Source organism: Tinamus guttatus, unplaced genomic scaffold (genome assembly GCF_059628265.1).
Source record: "Tinamus guttatus ecotype Peru unplaced genomic scaffold, ASM5962826v1 Tinamus_guttatus_pri_ptg000089l, whole genome shotgun sequence".
In the NCBI taxonomy this organism is placed as follows: Eukaryota; Metazoa; Chordata; class Aves; order Tinamiformes; family Tinamidae; genus Tinamus; species Tinamus guttatus.
In genome coordinates, this window is record NW_028288623.1 from 1 (window position 1) to 26,829 (window position 26,829).

Genomic DNA, 26,829 nt, shown 5'->3' on the forward strand with positions numbered 1-26,829 from the left:
AAAGAAAGAAAGAAAGAAAAGAAAGAAAAGAAAGAAAAGAAAGAAAAGAAAGAAAAGAAAGAAAGAAAGAAAAGAAAGAAAAGAAAGAAAGAAAAAGAAAATTTCCATATCGTTCTGTTCTAGCAGACACTCCTTGTCTTCAAGGGCACCTTCAGTGATAGCTTACGAAGAAATTGCACAGTAAAGCAAGAGAAAGCCTAGGATGGTTTGATAAAACATCTATCAGATAATAGAAAGAATTATGTGTATGGGAGATTTGCAGCATAATTGCACATATCTTACGCTCCAGCAGTTACCCTCCTGCTTGCAGTTAACTTGTGCAATAGCATCCTGTAGTGATAGTAAAATACATCACGCAAGAATCCGACCCTGGAGGCATTGAACAGTTTCCACTAAAGAAAGAAAACTTGTTCTTCTGAAATGCAAGATTTGATGTCACTAAATTTTTGATGCAATTCTGCCAGTTCAGAAACACAGCATGTACCAGCTTGCTTTGGATAGTACTTCCCTAACATCTCACAAACTCAACAACCTGTTCCTAAAATCTGCCTCCCCTTGAAACACTCCCCTGTGGAAATCAGCAGAAGGGCTTATGCCACAGATACCTGCCTCTCACTGGAATGTCTTTTTCTTGTGTGGGTGTGTGTTGCTGATGTGAATTAAATAAAGACTGCAAGCGCAAGTTTTTTCTCTTTTTGGTTATTCCTGAATGACAGAAGCAAGATGCTCACTAACATCTCTTCCAGTGAAATGGAGGGACATTTGGATGAACTGAATCAAACTGCTTAAGTTCTTCACATGTTTTAGGAGTTTGCATTTGTAAACTGTCACGATATATGGAGCATACAGCCACACCTTCTGTTTGCCCAATTACCTCAGTTTAAGAGCTCAAGGTGAAAGAACAGCATGCCTTATTGCCTGCATTTATTATCTTAAAACAAAGATAACAGATATTCGAAGCTTGATAATGTTTCATGAGATGACAGCAATTCAGATTGTGTTTGATCATTTTGGTGAAGCAGCAGTTGGCTTAGCTCAAGGGCTCTGGTGATTCCTTCTCAAGCATCCAAAGCTGCTCCTCGCTGGCCTGCCAGTAAGTGCTCTGCGGCCGACTTGAACCCACTGTCAGGTGTTCTCCGTCAGGAAGTGCTGGATTGCCAGGATCGCTGGCATCTGGAGCAACTGCTGGTTTTTTGCTGTGGAATCGACCTGCTAGCCTCCTAAACAATCCTGCTATTTGCTGTTTATAGCATACGATAAAGGTAACTACGAGGATACTGAGAACAACAACGCCAAGTACTGCTATTCCGATTTTTGCTCTAAGAAAAATCTGCCTGGCTGGAGGGGGTCCGCTGTCAATGCTACCCCCAAGCCCCTCCAGCTCGCAGTATGGGGGAGCCCAGCCGTACTTGCAGTGACAGTTCTTACGATTGTTGCACACACCTCTGTTGTGGCACTTGGTCACGTTACAGTCGTAGTTCAGCACTGTCACATTGGTACATGTCCTGTTGATGCAGAGCATATCATTACCGCATGGCGTGCCATCAGCCACGGCCCCCACGTCACCTGTAGGCATCCCTACATGATAGTCTATACCCCAGCACTTCTTATCTCCAAAAGGGGTTTGGATTATGGTTATGTGGTTGCGCAAATACGGCAATTTGTGTATGTTTTCGCACTGGACCCTACCACATCGGGCATCCTCAGTTTTGCATTTTATGTAATGAGTATTTCTTTGAATACCACAATTTCCAAAACGGTCACCTCGAGTATTCAGCATTCTGAAGCAAGATGGAGGAGCAGCCCTGGCTCTTCTGCCAAAGAGATGCCTGCATTGTTTGCTGTGGGAAGAACATTTCCCTCGATAGCAATAGGCCCCATCCTTGCATGGGGGCTCCATCTTGCACATACACGTCTGGCTGGCACCTGGGAGAGCTCCCGTTGCAATACTCAGGCAGGTCGCAGTCGCCAATCTTCGTTCTGCAGAGAGTTCCTGCTGGAAGGAACTGACAACCCCTGCAGCATTCTCCAGATGCACAAACTGAACCTCGAGTGAGTGTGCAGTTAGGGTGACAACAACGGTCTCGTCTGCAGTTTAATTCTGAGCCACAGTCACACTGCTCTCCTTCTTCTACTATCTCATTCCCACAATATTTATGCTGCAGGGTGTAGAAAGTGCCAGGTGCTGGTGGTCGACGCAAGCAGGCTCCACCAGTTGCAAGCAAGTCAAAGAAGTACCTGTAACTGCAGTCACTGAAGGAATCGGTGCCAGCTGCAGTTTCATGCATAATGCATTTCTTTAGTCTACATTTACAGCTTCGATCATCATGTTGCATCCCAAGAAGATGGCCCAGCTCATGCGTAAATGTGAGAATAAATCCAGATAGTTTCTTCCTAAGGAAAGACTCAACTCCTGATGACCAGTGATCATCACATATACCCGCCAGATATGCCATTCCAAGCTCTTTGCAAAGTTCTGAGATGCAAATAAGTGAGCACTATCATGGCGCATCCGGTGAGTCAGATTGGCCTTTCTCCATTTGTTGAAGTCTGCAAGTGTCTTGCTTACGGAGCTAGAAATATTTATAAGATTATTTTTGGTCCAGATCTCTAGCCCTGTAAGATACAGCTGGACAGAAAGCTGATCATAGAGAGAGTCCGCAGCATTGATGATGTTCATGACTACCCTGAAGACTTCAGATTCGTTCTCACCTAACTTCAGAAAACACCCGTGGTCCGCGACCACCACAAGCTTCGCATACCTGATGTGCGTCCACCAGCCCTTCAGTGAGTCCTCCTCCTCCTCCTGCACCCGCGCAGCCCGGAGCCAAGGCAACAAGGTCTTCTGGTGCTGCAGCTCCTCCTGAGTGAGGCCGCAGGTGGGGGGCTGTAGGGTCAGCGGCCTCCTCCATGCGGTAGAGGACGTGCCGGAAGGCTGGATCATCAGGGACGGGCTCGATCTCGTAGGTGCTGCCCTCTACCCACAGCACCCCTTGGAGGCCCCCCCAGCAGGTGCTGAGGGCCACCAGGGAGCCAGGGCTGCCCTGCACCTCGCCCTGGTAGAAGCAGTCCTTTGGCACGAAGGGCTGGTCGTCCCAGCGCGTCCCATCCTCTCCATAGGTGACCAAGGTGAAGGACGGAGACACCAGCCCCCTGTGGGGCCGCAGGTGCAGCACTCGCACCCGCCCCTCCATCTCCAGGCGGTAGGAGAGGGCCAGGGGGTCGTGGCCGGCGCGGGGGCTCAGGCGCCGCGGCACCGTCACCTCCGTGGCGGCCACGCGCAGCGGGTCGGGCGCCTCCTCCTGCGCGGCGGGGCGCCCCGCCAGGCCCAGCAGCACGGGCAGCACCAGCAGCGCCGCCATGGCCCCGCGCTGCCCGGCCCGCGCGGCGCCCGCCGCTCCCGCCTTTGTGACCAGCCGGCCGGAACGGCCTCTGCCCGCCCCGGGCACCGAGGCTCCGTCTTCCCCATGGCACCTGCGCTTGGAGAAGGTGGGCGCTCACGGGCAGGATAGCACCTGCTTAAGCGAGGCACACACAGAGCCTTTAGTATTCCTCATTGGGAAAAAAACGGCTATTTCCACCATTGAGCATAAGAGTGTCCAGGGAGGGGCTCCCTCACCAAGTTTCACACGTGTAGCCCCCACCCAGCCTTGGTTAGACCCTTGGGGGAAAGAAAGGCCTGCGCTAATAGCCCAAAGGTTGGCATTTGTTTGGGTCTCTTCTGGATTTTTTTCCTTTCTTTATTAAAATATTATTTGTGAGAACTAGAGAACAGGAATAGAGAATTTCAGCTCAAAAGGATATTTGAAAGAAGTTTAGGGTCCAAATTGAAGAAATATGGAAATGCTGGGCCTGCCAACACACTGATTCCCGTTGCCTTTCTTAATGAGTGCCTTCTTATGACTGGAGGCAGTTTCAAAATAAATAAGAGTCGAAATAAGGATGAATTTTGCTCACGTTACATACAACAGGGCAGACACAGGATTATATAACAAGGATAAAAGCATAAAACCTATTTATGCCACGGTTGCTACGTATCTCTAGCAGTTTACTCAGCAGCTTTCCTACCTCGTACCAAAGCCTTTGTTGGTTGGAATCCAATCCACCTCAGCTCTTACCTTTCTCAGTTGCAAGAGGTGCTCCCCTCCATCACAGAGCTCCTCTCCTGCCTGTCCTTGGGCATCAGGAGGTAACCCTCGTGCCAGCACAAGCAGTGACAACGTGAGGAGGCCGAGTGGCGAGGGCGAAGTTATCGAAGGTGCCTGTCACCACAATGAGCACCTCTACCCTCATGAAGCCAGAGCTGCAGGGCAGCAGTTGGTTTAGATCAGGAGCAGTAAATGTGGCACAATGACCAGAAGCCTCCAACACATACATGCATTATCACTGATGTTCTGGCATTTTCTTGCATAGCTGGAAACTGTTTGAAGTTTGTCCGTTAGTGCTTTGGCTAAGAGTGACCAAAGTCATAGGCTGTATTTGGCTTCGGATCACTTTTTTTTTCCTACTAATTTTAAAGCTTTTAAAAAATTTCTTTTCCCCTCTCTGTAAATTCTCTCATCTGTGATTTTGAGTTTTCCACTTTTCAAGTGTTCAAGAACTTAAACTACGTCAGTTTGCCTTTTGAAATAATGTAACTTGGGACATTAAAGCTGTAAGAGAAAAATCCTACTGCATTATCTTTTTTGGATGTGCAGTGGCTGTAGTACTATTTTAAATTCATGCTTCGGCTCTGTGACCATTCCTGACTTGGGCTATAAAAAACCCCTACTAAATCATTCTGCCAACTTGTTCAAGGCATCTTATGCCCAACCCCCAGAAACTGTATATGGCTTTTTTTCCCCTCCTCAGTTAATTTATGTACAACCATAAATTAGTTGTTAGAACTAGAAGAAAGAATTTGGGTTTCATCATCAAGTTAATGGCTGATTAGATTTTTTTTTGTCTCAACACATTGCTGAGCACCTACAGCAAGTTCTTCACTATATCAATGTCACAGCAACAAGACTACACATTTGTGCTCCAATTAGCAGAGCCTTCCACTTCTGTACTGTGATCAGGTAAGGAGAACACAGGATTTTTGGGGGGTGGGGAACAGAGAGAAATGATTCCCAGGATATGGCAATGAACACACTGGAAGAAAATAGTTTCATCTGGCAATTAAAAAACTATCATAAAACAAACCTAAGTAAAGGGGCATTACCAGAAGAACTCCACACCTCTTAAAGGTTATTACAGCATGTTTGACTTCGAAGCCCCGCTATGGCTGCCTAGGGCTGCAAGCACGTTTCCTCAAACAAGATGAGTACATTACTGCTGTTAGTGGCACATTGCTGACTCAGCACGGGGCCACGGACACGGACGATCTCAGCGCTTCGGGTAACCCCTCCCCTGCCTTGCTGAGCTTCTGTCCTCATCCACTAAGTGAGGGTCAAAGTTTCTGGTGCTTCTCGGGCCCTTTGCTCTCACGGGAAGCCCTCTGATACAGGGAAGAAGCCATAACCTTTTGTTCCAAATGTATCCACATTGAATTTTAATTATTGTTTTGAGCATTCCAGAATAACTGCTCTCTAGCTCTTCACTTGATTTAGGACATCACACAAGCTTATTACTCACTTTCAATAATATCTGGAGAACTAGCTTCTCCAACTCTGCTTTTTTTGCCTCCTCCTCTACCCGCTATCCTTCCCCCCCCCCCCCCCCTTCCCTCTCACTTGCTTATCTATATATTTGTTACAGCCTAGCATTACAGGACAAAAGTTGCAAAGGTCCTTCCATTATTCAACAGCAACCCAGTTAGAGCTCTTCATCAGTTACACTGAAGCAGGTGAAAATCCCTCCTATAATCTCACAATAAATGTGACATAGCAGCCTGAATATATTCTGATTTCTTATTTATATTTGTCTGCTATTTAGAATGCTTTTTCCTCACTCTAACATTTAACTAGAATATATACAAAGTAAGCAGCAGAATAAGCAAAAGTTTGGGACAAGGGGAGTAGAAGTCAGCTTTTTTCAAGAATGACTCTACTACTTCTACATAAAAAGAAATAAAACATTTCTTAGGAATGGATGAATATTTTCTGCAAGCCAAAGAGTGCTCTGTATAAGCACCACAGCAAATATTCAAGGTATACAAGCTGCCAAGGACGTTTCTCTTCCCCTCTCCTACCTCCTCAGGTCTAAAGCGATCAGATGGCACAAGAAGGTGCTAGAAGCACAGAGAAAACAGCATGCATTTGAGACAGCATTTGAGATACATTTGAGACAGTTACAAATAAACAATTTTAGCCATTCTAAGCATGTAACAGCAAGACACTTCAGTCTGTTTTATGTCATCATGTATCTCTTGGACAAAAACTAGCTTTATTCTAAGATAAGAGCTTAGCTGTCTTACCTTTAAATAAAAAGAGTGTCATTTAGAAACTTGTGGCAGTTTGACATCTAATTATATTGATTTGAGCCTCTGATTACCTAATCTTTAATCTGCATTCTAAACATACTAAAGACACTGCAATTTATATTAGCTTAAATTATTTTCTAAATTTGGCTTCCTCAAAACAGACAAACTGATATCCAAGGAATAGTTTTCTGCCAGTACATACAGCATATTTACTAACAAAGCAAGGCTTTAAGAAAGGCAAGCTAGCATCCAGGATTTGCTTCATCAAGAAGCAAGTTTTTTTTTTTTTTTTTTTTTTTTTTAATAAAAGTTTTTCTTTTTAACGCAGGAAACCAAGACACAAAGGATTGTAAGGATTTCAGGAGGCTGCAAAAATATACCTCAATGTAAAAACCATTCTTGGAAGTCAACTGGCAAACCAGAATGAAAACCAAAAACACTTTCTCTGAAGCAGCTCACATCCTGCCATTGACAGTTCTGTAACAGGTTTCTACAGAAAAAGAGTTGTTACAGGGAATCCATTACATAAATTTCCACAGTGTTGGTGAAGAGCTTAAATATTAAGGAAAGGGAACAAGAATCTCCTGTAGACTTCCAGGTACTGATTTAATGCAGAGGTGCAACAACTTCCTTCACTGCAGTCTCATTCGTTTTTCAGGAGGTCCTTTAGTGCCAGCACTCTGCTGAGTATTCTTTACAGTCTCTTTCTCCTCTTGCTTGATAGCTTCAGGGGCTGGTTCTGGTTCCTTCTTGATTTGATCCACTTAATAAGTAAGAACAAAAAGAAATTAAGAGTGGAATACACTGAAAAGACAGTTTAGCCTTTTCCTGTTTCAAGGTTGCTTATAATCAATTTAAAGCCTTCACACACTTTCCTGAGCTCATAGCACTAGGCAAAGTCACTAGGATGCAGGATTGACCTAGTCATTCCTTCTTGCACCCATTTTCCCCTTTCTACTTTCAAATAGCATTCCCTGAATTTGAACCTTCAGGCAATACAGTGACAGATGAAAAGGGCAAGGCACCTCCTGGGTAAAGAGTAAAATACACATTTTTCAACTTTATGCTGGTCACCACAGCAAGCTCTGATCCTGTCTAACACTTTGCAGAGCTAGACAGTACCAGGTTAACCACCTCAGTAGTAGCAGAAAGCAGTTCATGAGGTAAATGTAAAACACAGTGATATATAGTTTATTTTTTAAGAATCTTTTGATAATAAAAGAGTTTTACCTGGGATGGGCTTTTCTCCAGGCTTTTGCTGTGGAAAACAAGCAAACAAAAACCAAACATCAGAAGAGCCAAAGTCAATATTCTTAACTCCCTCATATTTACTTAGGTACACAAAGCAGGTAGTGTGTTCTTGCAACAAGAGTTGAGGTAAAAATGAGGGCTCTTGGTTACTAAATACATTTTAAAGAAAATACAAATAACTTATTTCTAAACATGCAATTTTCCCCTGACAATAGAAACTAATGGGAAAAAAGTGCTCATCTAGCGAGTCTTTCCTAATCTCCCAATTTTTCCTCTGAAGGATTAAAGGTTTTGAGAGCTGCTGTAAGCATCTGCCCTTTCTCCCCAGCAGAGGGCCTGGCAGAACAGCAGTTGCTGGGCGGATGCAGAGGTGGCCACAGGTCGCTCACACAATGCTGAGGATGTCCTTGCTAACCAGCAAGCCTCCAAATCAGCACAGTACCCTGCACACAGTCCCTGGGTTGGTTTCATTCAGCTCTTGGTTTCACTCGGCTCACAAAGCAGGAAACTGGCTATGGCTACAAAATCCGAGAGCTGACAAGTATAGTCTTCTACATGCGGATGAAGAGTTTCTCTAACAAAATTTGCCATCGTAGTTTTGGCAAGGTCTTAAAACTCACAATTGCAGAGGGCAATTCCACTTTCTACTCAAAGCCTTCCACTTCCAAAATCCATTATCTAACCACTGTCTCCATTCTAGAAAGCACAGAAAATTCCCACGCACTTTCTGATGTTCAAGGATTTTTGAACTTCTTAAGCTCCAAGTTACATAATTCTGTAGCTTATATATGTCATACCTGAACAAATTTAGGTGGAAACTTTTGTCTCAAGTCTAGAAGTAAAGCATCTACCCTTTGCCTTTGGAAAATAGAACTTGGTTCTTCTTTCTTCTTGGCTTTTGGTTTAGCCTTCTCTGTAAAAGACAGAAAATGTGACAGAAACCTATTTAGGAATTTCTGTTTTCTTACCAGCTCTTTTTTGGGTGACAAGCTGGCATCAATTTCCCTTCTAAACTCCAACTCTCCCTTGACATCAGCAGCTCTTTCTTTGAAGCAGACAGATTAGGAATAATTTTACTTCCTGAAAAACTGATTTGGTTTCTGAAAAATGTCCTTTGAGTCTCCAGTGGATTGCAGTGCTCTGCTCTCCTTTGACATAGGGCTCACCATTTCTTACCTCCCATCCATACCTCAGTGTCAACCCCACCAGCCCCACAAGGTTGGTTCCTTCAAACCTTGTGGAAAGCACTACCTTCAAACAGAAGAGGCACTACCTCTGAACTTTCTCTGCACACCCTCAGTGTATCACCAGCAAGCTTTACCTTTATGTGCATGTTATCCCCCTGCCCAAAAGCAGAGCGGGGCCTGGAACACCTACCTCGTTCCTCTTGATCTTTGAAATGCCACCAATAGCCTTTGGAGGGGTGATAACGACAGTAGGACATAGCTTCTTCAAAAGCAGACTGAATTCCGTGCACTGCAGTGAGCTTTCAGAACCATAAGAAAACATTTGGAATTTTTGGAAAAAAGTATAGTATAAATTCTTGTAGGCAGAGATTAAAAATTTTCCATTCTATATTCGTTTTTGTTCTGGGAAGGGAACTTGAGGCAGCTAGCTTTGGACCAAGAATGTAATATTTTAAACAGGAGCAAGTGCTTTTCTAAACAGAGAAAAAAATAAAACAACAACAAAAAACACATACAGCATTTCACTAGGATACAAGAAGAAACTAAAACTAAAATCTAACTGGAGTTTTGGATTTAAGGAAAATTATCAGTTTAATAAAAAACATATTCCAAACCAAATGTCATTGAATAAGTCATTGTTAGTTCATATATATTTATGCAATTTTAAAAGTTTCTTAGAATATTTGAACTTCACATTGGACAACTGGCAGAACAATTTCAGCTATTCAGATCCCTTCATCCTTACACAATCAGTGCCCTGCCCTTTAGGCCACACTATACCACACCTCTGTATAGGATACTCATCATGTTAACTAGCAGTGTTTAAGTTATTGCATCCTATACAAGACCTTTTCTCAAAACAGCACAAGAAGGATTGAAACAGGGTGCAGAGCCACCAAAAGCAGCTACAGACTGATACATGTCAAAATGTACAGAACACTTACAACTCTGGAGTTAATGACAGACCCCAAGTCAGGTGCCTGATAAATCACACCAGCAATAATATAGTAGTCAGCCAACGGAATAACTGTAGAAGGGAGGGAAAAATAAAATGTACAGGATTAATTTTAATCCCATTCTGAAAAACACACATTTGTTGTTTATTTTCAGTAGTAACAGTAAAAATTCAAATATTCATCTCATAGTGAAAGTCCTCCTGTAGCACTCTATCCACAGACATATCAAGATTGGGTGCATATTAGAATGACTATTCCTTCTTCCTCAAAGGGAGGAGTTCCTTCTCAGCATTCCCTTGGGGAGAGGAAAAAAAGGCAAAGAACAGCAACTTTACTGCCTTGCAAAATACTTTCCTAGACAGATAGCTCTCCTTTGTCTTTGGACATACAGATCTTAACCACTTCAAACTCTTGGCTTAAGATGTAAAGGGAGGGGAAAAAAAAAATCCTCCCCCAATACACAGAAATCAAAGACAGACCAATTCTATCCAAATACCCCACACTGACTCTGAGCTTCCTAAAATTTCAAGTTTTATACCCAATACTTAATCTGTTTCAAACAGAGTAATATTTCTATCAAGATAAAACAAAACATATGGGTAAAATTAGCCAAGCAACTAAACGATAAAAGTAAGATCTAGCCTAAACTGTGGGACCACAGTGAAAAAATGTTATTAAAGTAGTCCTAGTTAAGCTCCACCAAACAACCGTATTATGGCAAAAACACAAACATCCGTGTTGTGGAAACAGAACTCTACTGTGAGTAGTCAAAAAATGTGTCAAAAGCAGAAATGAGGGGACATGATATTTCTATACCTGCCCTTTAAAATCTAGACTCTAAAGATTTGACTCTTCAAAACAAATGGAAAATCTAATCAAAGAGGCAGCAGTACATGCTCTTTTTCCATATGGAGCTAAAATGGAGGCCATTATCCGACATGAGTAAATAAGCAGCATAGCTAGACAAGCCCAAGTCCTATAGAAGAGGAAGACACATACGTAGAGTTAAGTTACTAAGCAGAAAGTTAAAAAATTACTAGCAATAACCCTGCTTTTCATTTCTGTAAGGTTCATTCTGGAATAACCTAGTCTTTTACATGTATATACAGTTAACACAGAATATAGTCCAATTACAATAGAAATTTGGCAGCTCTTCTTAATCACACATACATAGGTAAACTTAAGAAAAGAACATTGAATCTTGTTGAATGCAAAGGGAAGGAAAAAAACAAAGTACTTCATTCAAAATTTGGGAAGGCCTTCACTGACACCAGTGCTACTCTTTAAGACTATCACAAAATTCCCTCATGTCTCCAAAATATTTAGATGCATGAATGCATCTTTCTCTGTAACTAATGGAAATCATAACTTTCCAAAATAAATAAATAAAATCACATCCTAGTCACCTCAGATGATTAGCACAAATTAAATTAATCTCATCAGCCCCAAGCAATCAATCTTAAAATTTCCCTTACTTAATAATTACATTTAATACTCTACCATAGCAATATGACATGACAGAAAGTTATTAACAATTTCCATAGCAAAATATATGGCAGTACTTCTTCACTTTTTTCACTCCTCACATTTCACCACAAGAGTGCAGTCCCTGTGCAACCCAACTAGCAGGCCACACATCACTCCACGAGGCAAATTATCTCCACCTACCTCCCGTATAGAGCCTCATATCTGTGTGAGATTTGAGAAAAAGACACACCAGAGGAGAACCATAAATGCTTACACACAAGTTAGAAACAGATAAAGAGAATAAACACCCAGGCTTTCAACAGTGACAAAACCTAAGAGATCTTACCTTGTGTTGGAGATTGCCTTTGCTGCTTGCGGATAATGAAGAGAATGGGCTCTTGAGCATGAAGAAGAATATATTCCACTCCAATCATTTGACTGGAAAAGAAGCAACCAGAATAAACATCTTCCTCTCAAAGTAAAAGCCATGGGATGCAAAGAGCTACAAAAATCTTGCTAGGAATGGGCTAAATCCTGATTCTTTGAAAGCTGTTCTATAACACGCAGTAAAAGAGACATATAGCTATCTACATATACAAGGCAAGTTAAAACAATCTGACAAAAACTTTTAGGCAGGACAGGTGAACAAAAGAATAAACAGTGAGAAGGATGACATATCTGTCTCTGCCATGATAGACTGTTGCTTAAATAAAGAAACAAAGGACCACAGTGCATGCATGTGATATGAAAGCCTCTCTGCAACCACATTCAAGTAAGGGGAATTTTGCCATGGAGTATTTAGCTTAATTTGTACACTGCCTGCCATATTGTCACATCTTTAAATAGCTCTCAACATGCTTGAGTTGCACTCTGTGTCACAGATGGGAAACTGCAAAGAAAGTTAACTTGCACACAAAACAATCTTACTAGACAACTATCTGTGATGTTTACTTATGACACTTAATACTTGTATTATTCATACTAAAAAGCCAGCTCTTTGGAGGAATATCCATACTAATTATGGCACACGGCCAGGGGGATATGGAATCACTAACTAGCTTGTGAACACAAAATATCCCTCAAGATAAACCTCATTCATCACAGGAAAGACACTTAACTACATTATTAATACCAGTATTCAATTTCTGTTGAACTGGAAAGAAGAAATACTGCTTCAGAGAGTATCTAAAAGTGATGTACTGGAATCTCAGTTTCATGACTGTGATTTCTTTGAAGTGGCACTAGAGGAAGTAGAAGGTATCTAAATAGCTGGACACTCTGGCAAGGCTAAAAAACAAGAATGGAAGCAGCTTGCCAGTACATTTCCATTCAACCATCTAAGCCTCTGAGTGGATGCAAAAACAATGTTAGAAGCAGTTTCAAATTAATGACTTACTTCAAATGGTCCAGGGTCATCCGCTGCATTTTGACAACTTCATTGTTACATGTTCGGTCATAGAACGGGTTACTTCGCTCTGAGAAATAGTCCAGCACGCTGCCATTGTTCAGTATTGGAATCCAGGAGCTATCAACCCAGGATATTCCCAAGAGATTATCTGGCAAGAGAAATATCCTTTGAGTACTAAACGGCTTGAAAACCTCCAGAAGTAAAAAGTTAATTCTTGTGGCACAGGATCAAAGTAGAACATTGCCCCAAACAACCCAATTCTACTTAAAAATGCATTTCACAGAGGTCAAATAATAATTAAATCTTTTAACTTACTATAGTTCTGTTGTAGATGGACAACAATGTAATCTGTTCCTACTCCACTTTTTTGCTGGTACATGATTATGCCTCACGAACGCCAGCAGGGTGGTGGTGGGGGAAAGGAGGGAATCAACGAGCTCCAATAACTGCATAATATTACCATAATACTATGTATGTGCATACGTGCATTATATACAGTTTATATTATGAACTACAGCAATAGCTGAATAGAAAGACAATCTAAAACATGGTTCACTTTCAAAGTTGGTTCTCTGATAGAAAAGTTGAACTTAGACAGTTGGTTAGAATCAGTTACAGAAAAAATAACCTGACAAGTGGTACACCTTACACTAAATTTAACTCCAGTCAAGCTTTTTTCTTACAAAAATAGCATCCCATCTTAGAAACACTGAAACCCGCATATCTGATGCAACAGCAACCAAAATTGTTATTTCCAAAGATGATTTCTTCTGCTGTGGGTGAAATCCATAGTAAGCAAGCCCCAAAAGACAAAGATGCTACCTTTGGGTAATGTTTCCCCATAGCTATGAATAAGGGATTCTATTCCCAGCTCTACAATTAATTCCCTAAATTGCCGATGGCAAAATGATCATTTTGCATGTCGATGAATATTATAGAAACCTAACCACGCAAGTATTCAAATTTGAAATACACACTATAAATACAAATTGTTACATGTCAGATGAGTTCCTACACATGTAGTGACATTTGGACTGAAATCCTTAGATTTAATTATGATACAAAACAAAACTGCGTTCCTCACACACTTAAGTGGCCAAAGTTAAACGGCGACCAAAAAACCCAGTGTCAACACTGGTTCTATGGTTGACAACATAGCTAACACCAAAAACACCAGATAACTTGAAAGGTATCTAGAAATTCCTCTATTTAAATTACAAAAGCAACAATTAGAATTCCTAATAACTGAGAAAGCAGAAAACACGACATATGTCGTTCAGGTTTTCTAAGGAAATGTGATGCAAAGCCTTTGAAGAAGGAATGGAAAAAAAAAATGAAATGCTTTCATTCAGGAACTACTCCCTTATGTTCATGCATTATACGCATATCCAGAACTCCCATTCATCATTCTTCTGTGAATATTTCGTTTTGTGGCAGTTCTGCATGTTCAAGGATCAGTCGCAAAATGTCAGCTCTTATGTTATGAGCAGCTTCCTTTATGAACGTTTAGTAAAGTGATACCACGTGCTCAGCAAACCAGGAATAATGCAGAATAACTGAGTGATTCATTCCACCTTGTCAATCTCAGAACTGCCAATCTAGCTCTTCCTTAAAATGGAAGAAAAAAAAATCTTGAAGCATTCACATTATTTTATATAGACTGCTCCCTCTTTAAAACGAGAATCTTAGTAACAAAGAAGTAAAACCCATTAGACATTTAAGCTAGGGTAGTACTGATGATATCCTAAATGACTTTAAAAACCACAAGACAAGCTTCCTTCCCAGCAAAGGCAAAATTAGCCCAAATTTGCATGCTCTCTCTGATAAAGTCCCATTTTGTATTTCAAATACAGAAACATCTTATTGGTATGACTAATAAAAATCGAATTTCTCAAGACTGCATTCTCAGTTAAGTTCACAATGCCAAAAAGACACAGATAAATAAATCATAAAACTGAATATAAAGTTTAGGTTCTAAAACTTACCCTTCACTATTGTTTTGTAAGTGCAAATCATTATAACTGCAAGATTTTCCTTTTAAGCTACCCTTAGAAAAAGTCAAAGCTGAGAGAACAAGCCCAATATGCTTCTTGTTCCTAGGGAGAGGGGAGTATTTCCATTTATCACTGCCAGAAGATTCTATTTATGTGGAATTTGTGCCATATATTCACTTAAGTGCTTAAAGTGAAGTGCTTAAGAGAAAGAAGCAAAATCCTTACATACGAAAGCAACTTTGGTACACAGGACGCAAAACCAACCATGAAATCACGAGCAGCCACAGAGATCCATTTACAGTTTTTCTTACAGGAAAGCACAGATTTCTGAGAAGCTGGAACTCCGTGGCAAGGAAGGGCTCAGCCTGTGCTTAAACTGGGGCCAGGCAGCCATGGCGCCCCTGGGTCTCGGCCCACGCACGGCGCCGGCGGGCACCGGGCACCAGGCGCCGGCGGCTGCCCGGGGACACCCGGAGCGCGGCGAAGCGCTGCCCGCGCCGCTCCAACAGGAGGCCCCAGTCCCGGCCCGCGCCGCGGCGGGCGAGCGCTCCTACCTCGGATGTCCACGGCCGCCATGGCCCCGCACGCACTTCCGCCGCCCGCACAGGAAGTGCTGGAGCGGCGCCCACCAGCGAGACGGGAGGCGCGAGCGCCGCAATGGCGGCGGCGGGAAACCCGTAACGGCCGGGCTTAATTAATTAACGTCCGCAAACGGTGACACTGGGGTCATGAGCGGCGTGAGGAAGTTACTAATTCCCTTTCCAGAACAGGATTTGCACAAATAAGTTAGTAAGGTTGAACAGCAGAAGAAAACAAAGTGTTGAATAAGAGGAGCACCATCTGTCCTGAACACCAAATGCAAAAAGAAGCCATAAAAACACCAAGGGATACCGTCCTTCATGGCACAACTACATTTAAAATCACACACCTATCCGTAATTTGTCAGGTTTCTCATTTCTGAGTGCTTGATGTTACTACTAAGATTCTCCAGACATACTTTTGCACTGTGTAATGCTCGTGTGCTCAAGCACTGCAGATTCCCATTCATTAGCACTAATTTTAGCAGCTTCTGTCCTTGTCAAATACCTCTCTCTCAACCTTACCCAGCACAGAGAGTTTCCAATAACATCATGGCAGGTGCCATTCTAAAACCAGTGTTTAGCTATCTGTGTCATGAACAAATCTCCCGGAGAGTAGAAATGCCACAAGATACAGTAGTCACCCTTTCAGAGCTTCTCTAACGTCCTGCCTGTCTCTATGTCTGTGCAAACCAGTTCCCTTCTGTAACAAATATTAACTCAACCTCGATTTTAATTATTTACATTATCCATCGTTCCTGCTGACTGTGCACCTTTCCTGAGCAGGCATGTTTTTGGATGAGTGAGGGTCTGAAAAGCAGAGACACCTCTATGGGAAATAACGATGTTTGATGGCCTACAATTCTGAAGCCCTGCTGGGAAGAGTTGCTCATCTGCTAACGTGTTCACCTTCTGCTGCAGCACAAAACAGTAGTTTCTGTTTTCACTGAGCTTTCTCTAAGAAAGGGAGAGTCTTGATAAGTGTTCATGTTCTGCTTTTTGGGAAAGAGGTTTGAGTTACAGGTAGAGATCTAATAAATGCTATAGGTAAAATGAGGAATTTGTGGTACTTTTAATGTCTAAGAAAAGCACCTTAATATTTAAACATTCTTATAAGGGGTTCATTTGTATTTTAAATGTACATAAAGCGCTTGAATAAAAATAAGCTTTTTTTTGTGCAACTAGTGTTTGAATGTCATCTAGTGTCTCCCTTCCCCTGATGGATTTTTATATATATATCTCACCCCGATGGATTTTTTTATATATCTGTATGTAAATATATAAATATATATCAGTTATCAGAGCTAGTGAGAAATCTAGACCTACCACATTCCTCTTTTCTAGTCACTATAAATACATATAACAGAGGAGAATGCCTCTAATATAAAATGCTTTTTATGTCCAGTGGAGGCAGGATTGGTAGCACTGAACACTCCAATGAATTAGCAGAGCAGGGACACTAATGAGACAGGACTCTCTTTATAATCTCAAATAAAAACAGCTGTATTGAAAGGACTACCTCTATAAACGGGAGGAAAGTTCTGTCAGCTGAGACAGAACAAATAAGCTAGTTACATGCCATAAGGTAGAAGTATTTTCATTACATTCTGGGTAGTTTCCAATACAAAAGCACAGGTTGCTGAACAACATTCAGATCATCACAACTTTTCAGATTCTGCCAATACGTTTTAACTCACAGTTTAAAGTAATGACCTCCATATCCCATTAAATGTTCTGTGCAAATGCAGTTCTGAAGTGAATTGGAGAGGTAGATTTAAGATCCTGTGCTAATGCAAAATCACAGAGCTTGAATTACTTATGAAATGAGTGATTTGCTACTGGCTTTACAGTAAGTAGGAATGGAAGAACATTCTTTGAAATGCTTTCCCTTTGAAAAAAATCAAAAAATGAATGAAATAGTTATAGGAAATTATTGGCAATGCAATGAAAAGAACGAAATAACATTTTAATGAGAAAAAAAAATGAGTTGGCTATTATGAGTTTGTCCTCCGTATTCTGCTTTAACATTTTTGCTGAATGAAATTCCCTTCTTGCCATGCTAAAAACAATTACAATGTTAAGAGTATCTTCAGATTACACTATGCACGTAGCTATTTACAGAACAGCTTCCAGCAGGCCTTAAATTCCACTGCTGAACAGTGCTTTAGAAACCCTAACGTGGCCAAACTCTGTTTCCTAATCAGGCATTTTTGCTGACTTCAGTCTGCTAATTCTTTCCTTCAGTGCATCTGCCTGTATTTTTCCTTTTCCTGGGATACTGTTTTATGCAGTCTTCATAAATACTGCTGATCAGATGCATTAAGTATAGAAAAAAATGGCAGGCTTGGGTGCTCTTTTTCTGCTGGAAAAATACTAGAGAAGATTTCAATCTAGAAAAATGCTGAAGTGATTTCAGTGATGGTTGCAGCTCTTCAAAATAGGGTTGCTTTCATTGCTATCAGCACGGGGCGGTAAACAGTTATTAACCTTTTCTAGCTAAGGGTTGCTTAAGAGAGTGAAGAAAAACAAAACAGTCACAATCTCCAGACTCTGTGTTTCCAATACGCTTTGAGTACCCATGTTTTATATTGATTTATAAAGCCCAGCATGGCCAAATTACAAAATGCTAGATTTTTATACAGTTACTCAGGCACTTTGCTTATCTGAAGGCAGCCTTTAATAAAACACGGGTCTCTCTAGTTTGATGAACAAAATCAGGATTTGCTTTCCTGGTTTATTGCTGTATTTGATTAAAAACTGGGCTTTGATTTGGCAATGAGCACTGTGCTACAAAACACAGCAGTGCAAACTTATTGCAGCCTAGGGGAAGGATGCAAAACGTGCGCAGACCAACTAGTTGCCAGGAGGAAATTTAATTGTTTCAAGGTAGGAGAGAGCTGCAAAATCAAACAAGTAGCACCAGTGGTAAAACATCAATGAAACCTTTAATGAAACCTACTCTGTCTGCTTGAATAACCTCAATCCTTACAATGGTTAAAAATAAGGATTTTATTCCAGAGAAGAATTATAGTGTCTGCTGTGTCCATTTAGTTGCATACATTTTCTTTCTTTTTCAGCACCTGTCTCCCTAAAACAGATTTCTTCACCTGCTCTGAAATGTTAATGCGCTCACCTCATCACTGTTTCAAACACTCTTTTTTCAAGCTCTTTCATTGGATGGCTTCTTCCCCGCTCTCCTATCATTTTACTCTTTACTAGTGTTGGTTGCCTGGTAACTCTAACACTTCTTTCGTTCCCAGTAATTTTACGTCTTCCCCCCCCCCCCACTATTTAGTCATAAAACCCATCATTTTTCTCTTAACTGGTGTATTCCCTCTCCATCTGTGCCTTCACATCACACAATTTTGAAGACAGACAAGTGACCAAAATGTCGATCAGAGGTTGATTTTTGTGTCTGACTTGGATTATAATCATTTTAGTGATCTTCCTGTTAACACAAGTGAAGGCTGGCGCTGTGGGTGGAGCAGATGACTTCACTTCCTTGCTAAAACCCAGGCAAAGTCAGCTCCGATTCCCAAGCTCAGTTTTCTCTACTGATCCAAAAGGGAAGGCACTTGCAAAGAGCATGCTGTGCAACTGGGAAAGCAGGACAAGTGAAGGATGAAGCAAAGGACACTTCACATATTGCCTCTAAGATTGGAAGAAAACCCATAAAAAGTTGTCTTCCCTCATGTTCCTCTTTAGCATTCCCTTTTCTCACCGCTGTTACTCCAGGCCTCTCCTTGGATCGCTCCTCAAGAGCTCCCCAGCCTGCACTCACTTATGTGGAATTGTATACAGCACCTTGGGCCACCAGCACATCCAGAGTGGCCCTACTCTGTGAAGTCAAATAAATGTTGAAGAGGCTTTTCTCCCAACCTCCTGCCTCTGCTTCTAGAGACAGAGGTCACTTTAATCCAGCATTTGCACATAGCAAGCCTGTTCACACCAGGACCCAGAGGCATAATGAATTAACGGTAAAGACTGAGCTAACCTAACGTGAGGAAGTCAGGCATTTGCTGGGCCTGTGAAACAACCCTATCTGCTCTAATAAAATGTTCCTCCTCTCTCAGGCAATACTGTGTCACCCAAGGTTTACTTGCCAGCTAGTTGGACACTGCTTTGGACTGAGAAAAGTCCCAGTTTCATACACAGGTGTCATGATAGTACAGGAGCTTAAGGGGCTTTTCAGCTTGCCAGCTACATGAGGCTTTTGGCTGCTTAGTCTATACAAGGTATTTTAAGGGAGCAGATATAGCTGGTCTCTATAAATAAGACTGAGAAGAGTATGGGTTTCTCTTCCTTTCCATCCAGGAGCTGCTGCAGAGGGATCACTGTAGGCTTCATCCGACTGCCTCATGGCCTCTAAGCTGCTGTAAGATGCTCAATATGGATAGGAAACTGCTACTGAATGCTCAGCATGGGCTTTTGGGACTATATAGAGGCATAAGGAGTCTGCTAAAATAATTCCGGATTGCAGTTTGCAGCAGAATCCCGTTCTGAGGAGTATTCATTCTATGGTTTTTGTTTATCAGATACAGATAATCTTGGATTCGCCGTCATTCCAAAGCAGCCATAGTTGTTGCCCTGCTCTCCTGTACAATACTGGAAATAATCTAGCTTGGCAAGAGGATACTTTCCAGTGCCTTTTGCACAAGTGAAATCTCCATTTGGGGATATTCTCTCCACCATCAGCCCAGAATGGGCCAGCCAAGGTTATTTTACAGCAAGACTTTGAAAGGAAAAAAGTAGGTTAAATTAAACTCACAGTACAGAGATTCACGATTTGAAATAAATGAGGGGTTGGGTCTGTTTAGAGGACTTGGGAAAGAGGCAGAGAAGAAATTTGGTTGAGATACACAAAAGCATTGGGAAGAAACTGGACTTTAATCTTGGACCCTGCCACCTGACCTAGATCCCATTTTCAAAGGCTAATACCCTGCCATGCAACATGGGTCAGTCTCTGAAACCGGCAATCCCAAATGCTCCGTGCCCCTCATGAATGTGTGTTCATCCATTCGTTGGCAATGGATTTTGTGTTATCAAGTGGCAGATTTGTTACAGTGTCTCCTGTTCTCATGGCTCCCTGTGCACAGAAGACACCACCTAAGAATAATTTCAGAAAACTCTGTGGCTTACGCAGAACCCTTCACATTTCATAAAGTAAGATATATGAGCTACAATAGGAAAAAGCCTTAAAAGCAGAGAAGAAAAGAGTGATCAATAAAATAAACAAAATATTAAACAGATTAGCAAACAAACAACAAGGCAGCAATTGTGCTCTATCCCATTATTCCCAGGAGGCTGGCCCAATTCCCACCAACGCTATGGCCTTAAAGTACACTATGAGTGATCTTGCTAATAAGGTCAAGCACAGCTTATTATTCTAACACCTCTACCTTTTCCAGTACTCCTCTTTCTCAGCTTAGCAATATGACTTGAATAATTGTGGGACTCCATACAGGAAGCAACAGCACTGTGAGAGATTTTTCCAGACTGATATTCCTTCTTTCTGACTTCATTACTATCCAAAGTATCAAGAAGCACAAAAGTATTTCTGTTCTTCATGTGGAAGGAAGAAGAATCAGATATAGTCAAACTGTTAAGTTCATGCGCTGAAGAAATAATTTCTGCCTCATCAGTAAGCATCAAAATTAAAACAACTATTAAAAGAACCCTATAAATAAAAACAGAACTACATAGCTTACACTAAAAATTATTTATAGGAGTTGTAGGGCCAATAATACTGACCTGTCCTTGGATCAGTGAAATTCACTATCTCTGCCAGTCATTGGAAAGGAAATACATATTTCCCTGACAAACTTAAGATGTACTGAAAATTTTAGAATAAACAAGGAGTAAGTCAGTTATGTTTAAGAACATGAGTGTAATACTGGTCCACAAACCAGCATTATTATGCAGGATTGGAGAATAATGAGATGACAGCTGAAAAGAGATTCCAGTTCTGGTGTTTGTACTTAAAAGGAATTTTTGAAAAGAGTTCAGCAAACAATTATGGGATTGATTAGCAGATTAGAAAACATCCCTTTTTAGCAAGAGATTAACTTAGTCTACTTAGTTTACCCCAAAGAAACCAGAAGTAAACCTTGATGAAGTCAACAAATAGCTGCTAAGAAAAAAGATTTTGTGGCTACAGCAGTTATCCATGCAATCTAGCAGTAAGCAAACAAACAAACAAAAACGCAACAAAAAAACCAACATTGTTTAGAAGCTTAAGTAAGACAAACTGGATAGACAAATAAATACATAAATCAATAAATAATGAGGGCAATCAGCAACTGGAATAAGCCATCAAAAAGCCTTTAAGATTCTCCATTCCTTGTAGTATTTAAACCAGAATCCTTAGATACATGTAACAGCTCAAATGGGAACAACGAGCTGTAATAACAGATCACTAGCTAGGATTATATGTGTTATAAAAAGCAGATTACATGATCATAGTATTATGTGTTCTCTATTAAACCCAAGAATATGAAATGTAGAACATCAATATTCAACCACGGTTTACTGCCATTTGTAAACAAAGTAGTAAGGCTGCCAAGCTACCAAGTGTTGAAAACAAGCAATCAAAATCACACCTTGCCTATTCTTTGGTTTTCTTTGAGTGACATCTTTTGCTATTTCATTCCCAAGATTTGACAACTGTCAAAACAGCCCTAAGACACTATGACTGTGTTTTACAAATTTGAAGGATGTCATACAAATTATTTGAGAAATGCATATTAAAATCTATTAAAATAGATATTTTCTTCTACAAAAAGTATCCATTTTCTTTCTATTCAATGAATGCAGATTTGGTTAATGTAAATTACAAGAACAAGAAGGCAAATAAAATAATATATTTTAATGCCAAGCTGTTCCTGCCTTACTGTCTGGTTTCAGATGAATTCTTCACACATTGCACCTTATCCTGGCATGAGAAAATCCTAGAAGGCTGTAAAGTCTGTTATTTACTGCAGATTCACAGGTAGCTCCCAGAAAATCTATCCCACATGCCCACATACTGCACGGATATATTCACAGACCTCTGAATTTGTGCAATAAGAATTCTGCAAGTCCATCTTTTGTAGAAAAAACATCTCACTGGCTTTAGCTGGAGCAGATGAAGCCATGTTAACAAACAGTCTGGCTCTACACATTTCCATTCTCTACCTGTGTTCAGGATCAGATATGGTAGAACTAGAGGGCTGCTATTATAAAGTTTTTCCTGTTCTACAGAACAAAGGCGAAAGGCAGGACAAATGCTTTCTCCACTGTGCCCATCCCCATGAGTTCAGTTATTTATTTGGAGATAGTATCTACTTGGATTAGTTGCAGAGATCCATGCATTCGGAGTCTTGATTACAATATGTCCCTGGCTGCATTTGTTTCCAGTATGAAAAACAATCAATGAATGTAACAAAGGTGACAATTCCACAGAACTGTCTGTAGAAAAGAATGAGTTTGAGTTGAGGAAAATTCTGCTCACTGTTCCGATGATGGCAATGCTAAAACAAGGCTGGCCATTTGTGTTTGTTAACACAGGATTAAACTGGCTTCTCCAGAAAAGGCTCACATGAATACCAAATCCTTGTAGGCTGATGGTAGATAAAGTGGGTTTGCACATTTTGCCTGTTTATGCCTTAGCATGGATTTCACTGCCTTTCATGTTCAGCTTTGTTTCTTCTCATCTGAATTTCTATGGCCTCTCTTTGTCCCTGCTCGACAAGTCATGGCGTCCACAAGTGTTCCAGCCACCAGCTCACCTTCAGAGAAATTGCACCAGCTCCACCTTCAAACACATCCACGGTTTCCTCATTGACGTTCAAAGTGACTGTTTTTATTGCAGCATTTCCTACTTTCTTCCTCATGCAAGACATCTTTTTGTGCTGTCTTTTCTCCATTCCACTCCACCTTTGTTCTCTCACATATTCTCACTACCTCTGATTTCAGAGCTCTCAGCTCTGTTCAGATCTTTCTCTGAAGCACTCAACTGATGCTCTCAAGATTGCTGATTCTCTGCTTTTCAAATCCCTGATGGAAGGATGTTTTCTCCTTCCCCTAGCCAATATTTAATTATTTATCTACCTTGTTAATATGCAGTATTAAGAAAAATCACTAAAACAGAATAAAAATTATTTCAAGCCTCCAAATCCAACATATGTAGGACTAAATCTATGTTTTCACTAGATGTTGCATATTTTAATGCTCTTAAATATGACATTATGAAGCAGGAAATACACTATTGATACACAAAGACAGGAAGCTCCCACCTGCAGTCCAAGACAAAAGAATTTCCCACTTGAGATGCTTGTAATAGCAACTTCCCATAGTTCTCTTACAGCCTCAGCTATATTTTTACACAATTTTCACACTCTAATCCTCAGGGCAAGCAGAGGGTGGGGAAAGAGGAATCATGAATATAGCTTACCATGGGCTTGTTTTTCCAGGAATTTGGAAACACTGCTTTGCAATACCTTGTCTATCTGGTGTATTCTGCTCAAATGTATTTTAGATTGTCCAAACAATAATAGAGTATTTCAAACTTTGTGTCATTTCACTTTCTATTCTGAGAGGTACAACTTCTACAAGGCACTTTCTGCAGAGTAAAACTGACCACATTACAGTTTGTCCCATATTTTAGATAAACTTCGCACGCTCCCTAACAGCTGCATGGGAGTAAAGCTGAAAATGGTACTTTGTAACGGCTACTGTTTAAGAGCCAAAGTCTTTGAATTCTATTTCCATCTCTGCTGATTCAACTAAGAACTCTCATTGCTTTGTGTGTGTGTATGTATTTATATGCATATACATGACTTGCATTTTTGAATTGATCAAGGCCATTTCTATCATGCTATTCATGAGAGACTAGATGACCTCTAGAGGTCCTTTCCAACCTGAAGCATTCTATCATTCTATGATTCTGTGATTTCAGTGTTACGCCAAAGGCAGAAGTGATGATCAGGCGGCCACTGACAAGGACTGAAAGGAGAAGAGCTAGTGAAGGTCAGTAAGAGTTTGGGCAAAAAAATCAGTAATTGATGGGACTGGGGAATCTTGAGCCGGGTCAGAAGAAAATCAAGAAGCCTGGGAAGCACAGGATAGATGAGGAAATGACAGAGATAGAGAATAGCTTGAAGGCAGCAAAAGGGAAAAATCTCCAAACACTAGAGAATAGGCAAATGCTAAGAGAGCAGCCAAAATCTTTTCATCAGTGGGAAACTTTTTTTTTTTTTCTTTTTTTTTTTTCCTCTGAGCTGCCAGGACATTCCTGCTCAGGAATTACCGTGGCAGCTGTGCTCAGACAAGTAAGGCCATAATGGCTGCTCTTCAGATTCTCCTTAAGGCAATCCTGCTAATATTAGCTGTGCCCAATAGCTTAGAGAAAAAGAAATGCTTTTTCAAACAATGTAAGTTCAATGTGTTGCAGAAATCACTAAATTAAATCTAATTTTCTGCAGTGAAATCTCAGTGACCCTTGATTAGTGGTAATTTCCACATGTCCGCATTGTGCATCTTACATCTGCACTGTCTCTACCACATGGCCCCTCTAAACAAATCTGAAAGGCTTTCACAGATCAAGGCCCAGGGAGCCAGTTAGAACTTGTCTCCTCTTTGCAGGATGAAGCAATGTTGTTCCCCCACTTAAGGTTCACTTAAGCTCCTGGTATACACAAAATTATACTCACACCAGGTTGTACTGGACAATATCCATTGCAGCGGTGTACTGCGAGATGAGGCCTGGCCTGGAAAGCTGCCTGCATGGGGAATAGAAGCGCTTTTGCAACCAAAGAACAAAGCAGAGCCTCTCACGTGTGAGCTGCAGGGCTGATGCTACGAGGATCACGCACAGATGGTGAGCCTGTGACTATACTGTCTGGGGCTTTGTGCTCACCAGACCTCACAAATTTGTGTCTGGCAAATCTGGGATTGGATGTCCTCAGGAAAAACCTCATGCTACAGGATGATGAATGTTGGTGATAAAGCAAATAGCATTTGTCTTTCAGAGACTTTCCCTCTTTATGCTTTTTATGAGCAGAGCACCTAGATATAAAGTATACTGAGCTGTCACTCAAGTGGTTTCACTCGAGCACTTCTATAGGTGCAGGAATCCCCTTGCTCAGAAATGGATCTGTCTCCAGGATGACGTATGCCATCTGTTTAGTTTTGCACTGCAGCACCCTCAGCATGTTAGCTTGGAGAGAGAAATGGAATAACTACATGCCACTGGAAAAGCAAAGGCAAATGCATTTACACTGAAATTTGCCAAGGCCTTATGGCTTAAAACTCAAACTCAGTTACAGCACAGAAGTGTTAAAGGTCAGAACGATAAACAGCATTAATGGCACTTCTTTTCCAAAGACAGCTTTTGTAACTGAACTGCAGGGCCTACATCCTGCTGATAGTCTGGCTAAGTAATCACTTTTGGGAGAATACCATTTACTGCATCATCAACCACACTTCCTGAAATAGCCTGTGCTTCCTTGGAGGCTTTGCGTCTGATCATCTACATCTTGCACTGACTTCCGAGAACAGGCTGTGGAAAAAACGTGGAGTGCTTCCCTTTCACATCATTTCACACAGAAATGTTTAGCACACTAATAACCTTCCTAGAGGATACTGTTTTGCTATCAGTCAATCATGACAAAGTTGCTTGCTAGCTCCTCTTCACCTTTGTGAAGATTGTCCCACAGCATTAGCCAGCAAAGACAGATGCTGTGAGCATAACAATTCACATAAGCCTTTGTTTTCGAAGACTTGCCACACCAGGAACATGACAGAAACTCTGCTTGTTGTCAAAGAGCTTAACTGAACTCCTTCAGAAACTGCTGGGACAAATATTAAAAAAGGCAACTGCTTTTCTAGCAGGTCTGGTTTGCTCTGTAAAATTAGCACTCACAGTTTTCCTGTTGCAGTTCAGCTGTAAGATCAGTTCTGAATAGCTGTGCCTCGCACTATCTGGCTGTCGCACTAAGCAGGCAATTAGAGGCACATATTTCCCCATTTGCTCCCACACTTCATCTTTCAGCCCATAAACAGCAATAGGATGTACCCACAAAATGGAGATACAGACTTTTTTTCAACCTTAGGGGTAGTTAGATGCACATGTTTAATTTCTGCCTGTACCAAACACCATGGAAGAATTCAGCTGAAGGAGAGTTATGGCCATTCCTGTGAGTTAAATGCAGCAGCTCTGGTATTAGCTATATGTGTAATGGGCAAGAAAAGGTAACTATGCACATATCCTGGAATACAGTTGGAATGACTGGTTCATCCTGATGGTGTGTAATTGTGTAAACAGTATGTAGTGACTAGGCACCAGTCCTAATGCAGACACATAAACCCAGTATATTTTGCTGCAGGTGGTCACTGGACAGCATTTCTTTTTGAATGCCAGCAACCCAAGATTTCTGAGTAGTCAGTGAATTTTAGGATTCTTTTTATGTTGTTCAGTAATTCAGGCTCCAGTTCTGGTCATATATTGTCTTATTTTACTCAAACTCAAGCAACTTTCTACTCATATCTGTACAAACGTAAGCTACAAACATCATCTGGTCCATCTCTTTGGGTTGTGACCTTTACCA

The 26,829-nt window shown here is 41.1% G+C and overlaps 2 protein-coding genes across 2 annotated transcripts; both read right to left on the reverse strand.

Moving 5' to 3' along the window:
• Positions 1 to 1,030: 1,030 nt before the first annotated feature.
• LOC148595497 (disintegrin and metalloproteinase domain-containing protein 20-like) lies at positions 1,031 to 3,371 on the reverse strand. The gene is given in 4 exon segments (XM_088520412.1): positions 1,031 to 1,891; positions 1,893 to 2,470; positions 2,473 to 2,884; positions 2,886 to 3,371. Coding segments are annotated over 4 exon segments (2,328 nt in total). The 5' UTR covers positions 3,363 to 3,371.
• A 3,449-nt stretch (positions 3,372 to 6,820) lies between these two features.
• On the reverse strand, positions 6,821 to 15,271 carry MED6 (mediator complex subunit 6). Its single transcript, XM_088520438.1, has 8 exons — positions 15,221 to 15,271; positions 12,661 to 12,820; positions 11,611 to 11,702; positions 9,786 to 9,868; positions 9,032 to 9,140; positions 8,452 to 8,567; positions 7,634 to 7,661; positions 6,821 to 7,166 (listed from the first exon to the last, which is right to left on the reverse strand). Exons 1-8 carry the CDS (start codon positions 15,240 to 15,242, stop codon positions 7,036 to 7,038), a joined length of 741 nt encoding a protein of 246 aa, XP_088376564.1. The 5' UTR covers positions 15,243 to 15,271; the 3' UTR covers positions 6,821 to 7,035.
• Between the last annotated feature and the right edge of the window lie 11,558 nt (positions 15,272 to 26,829).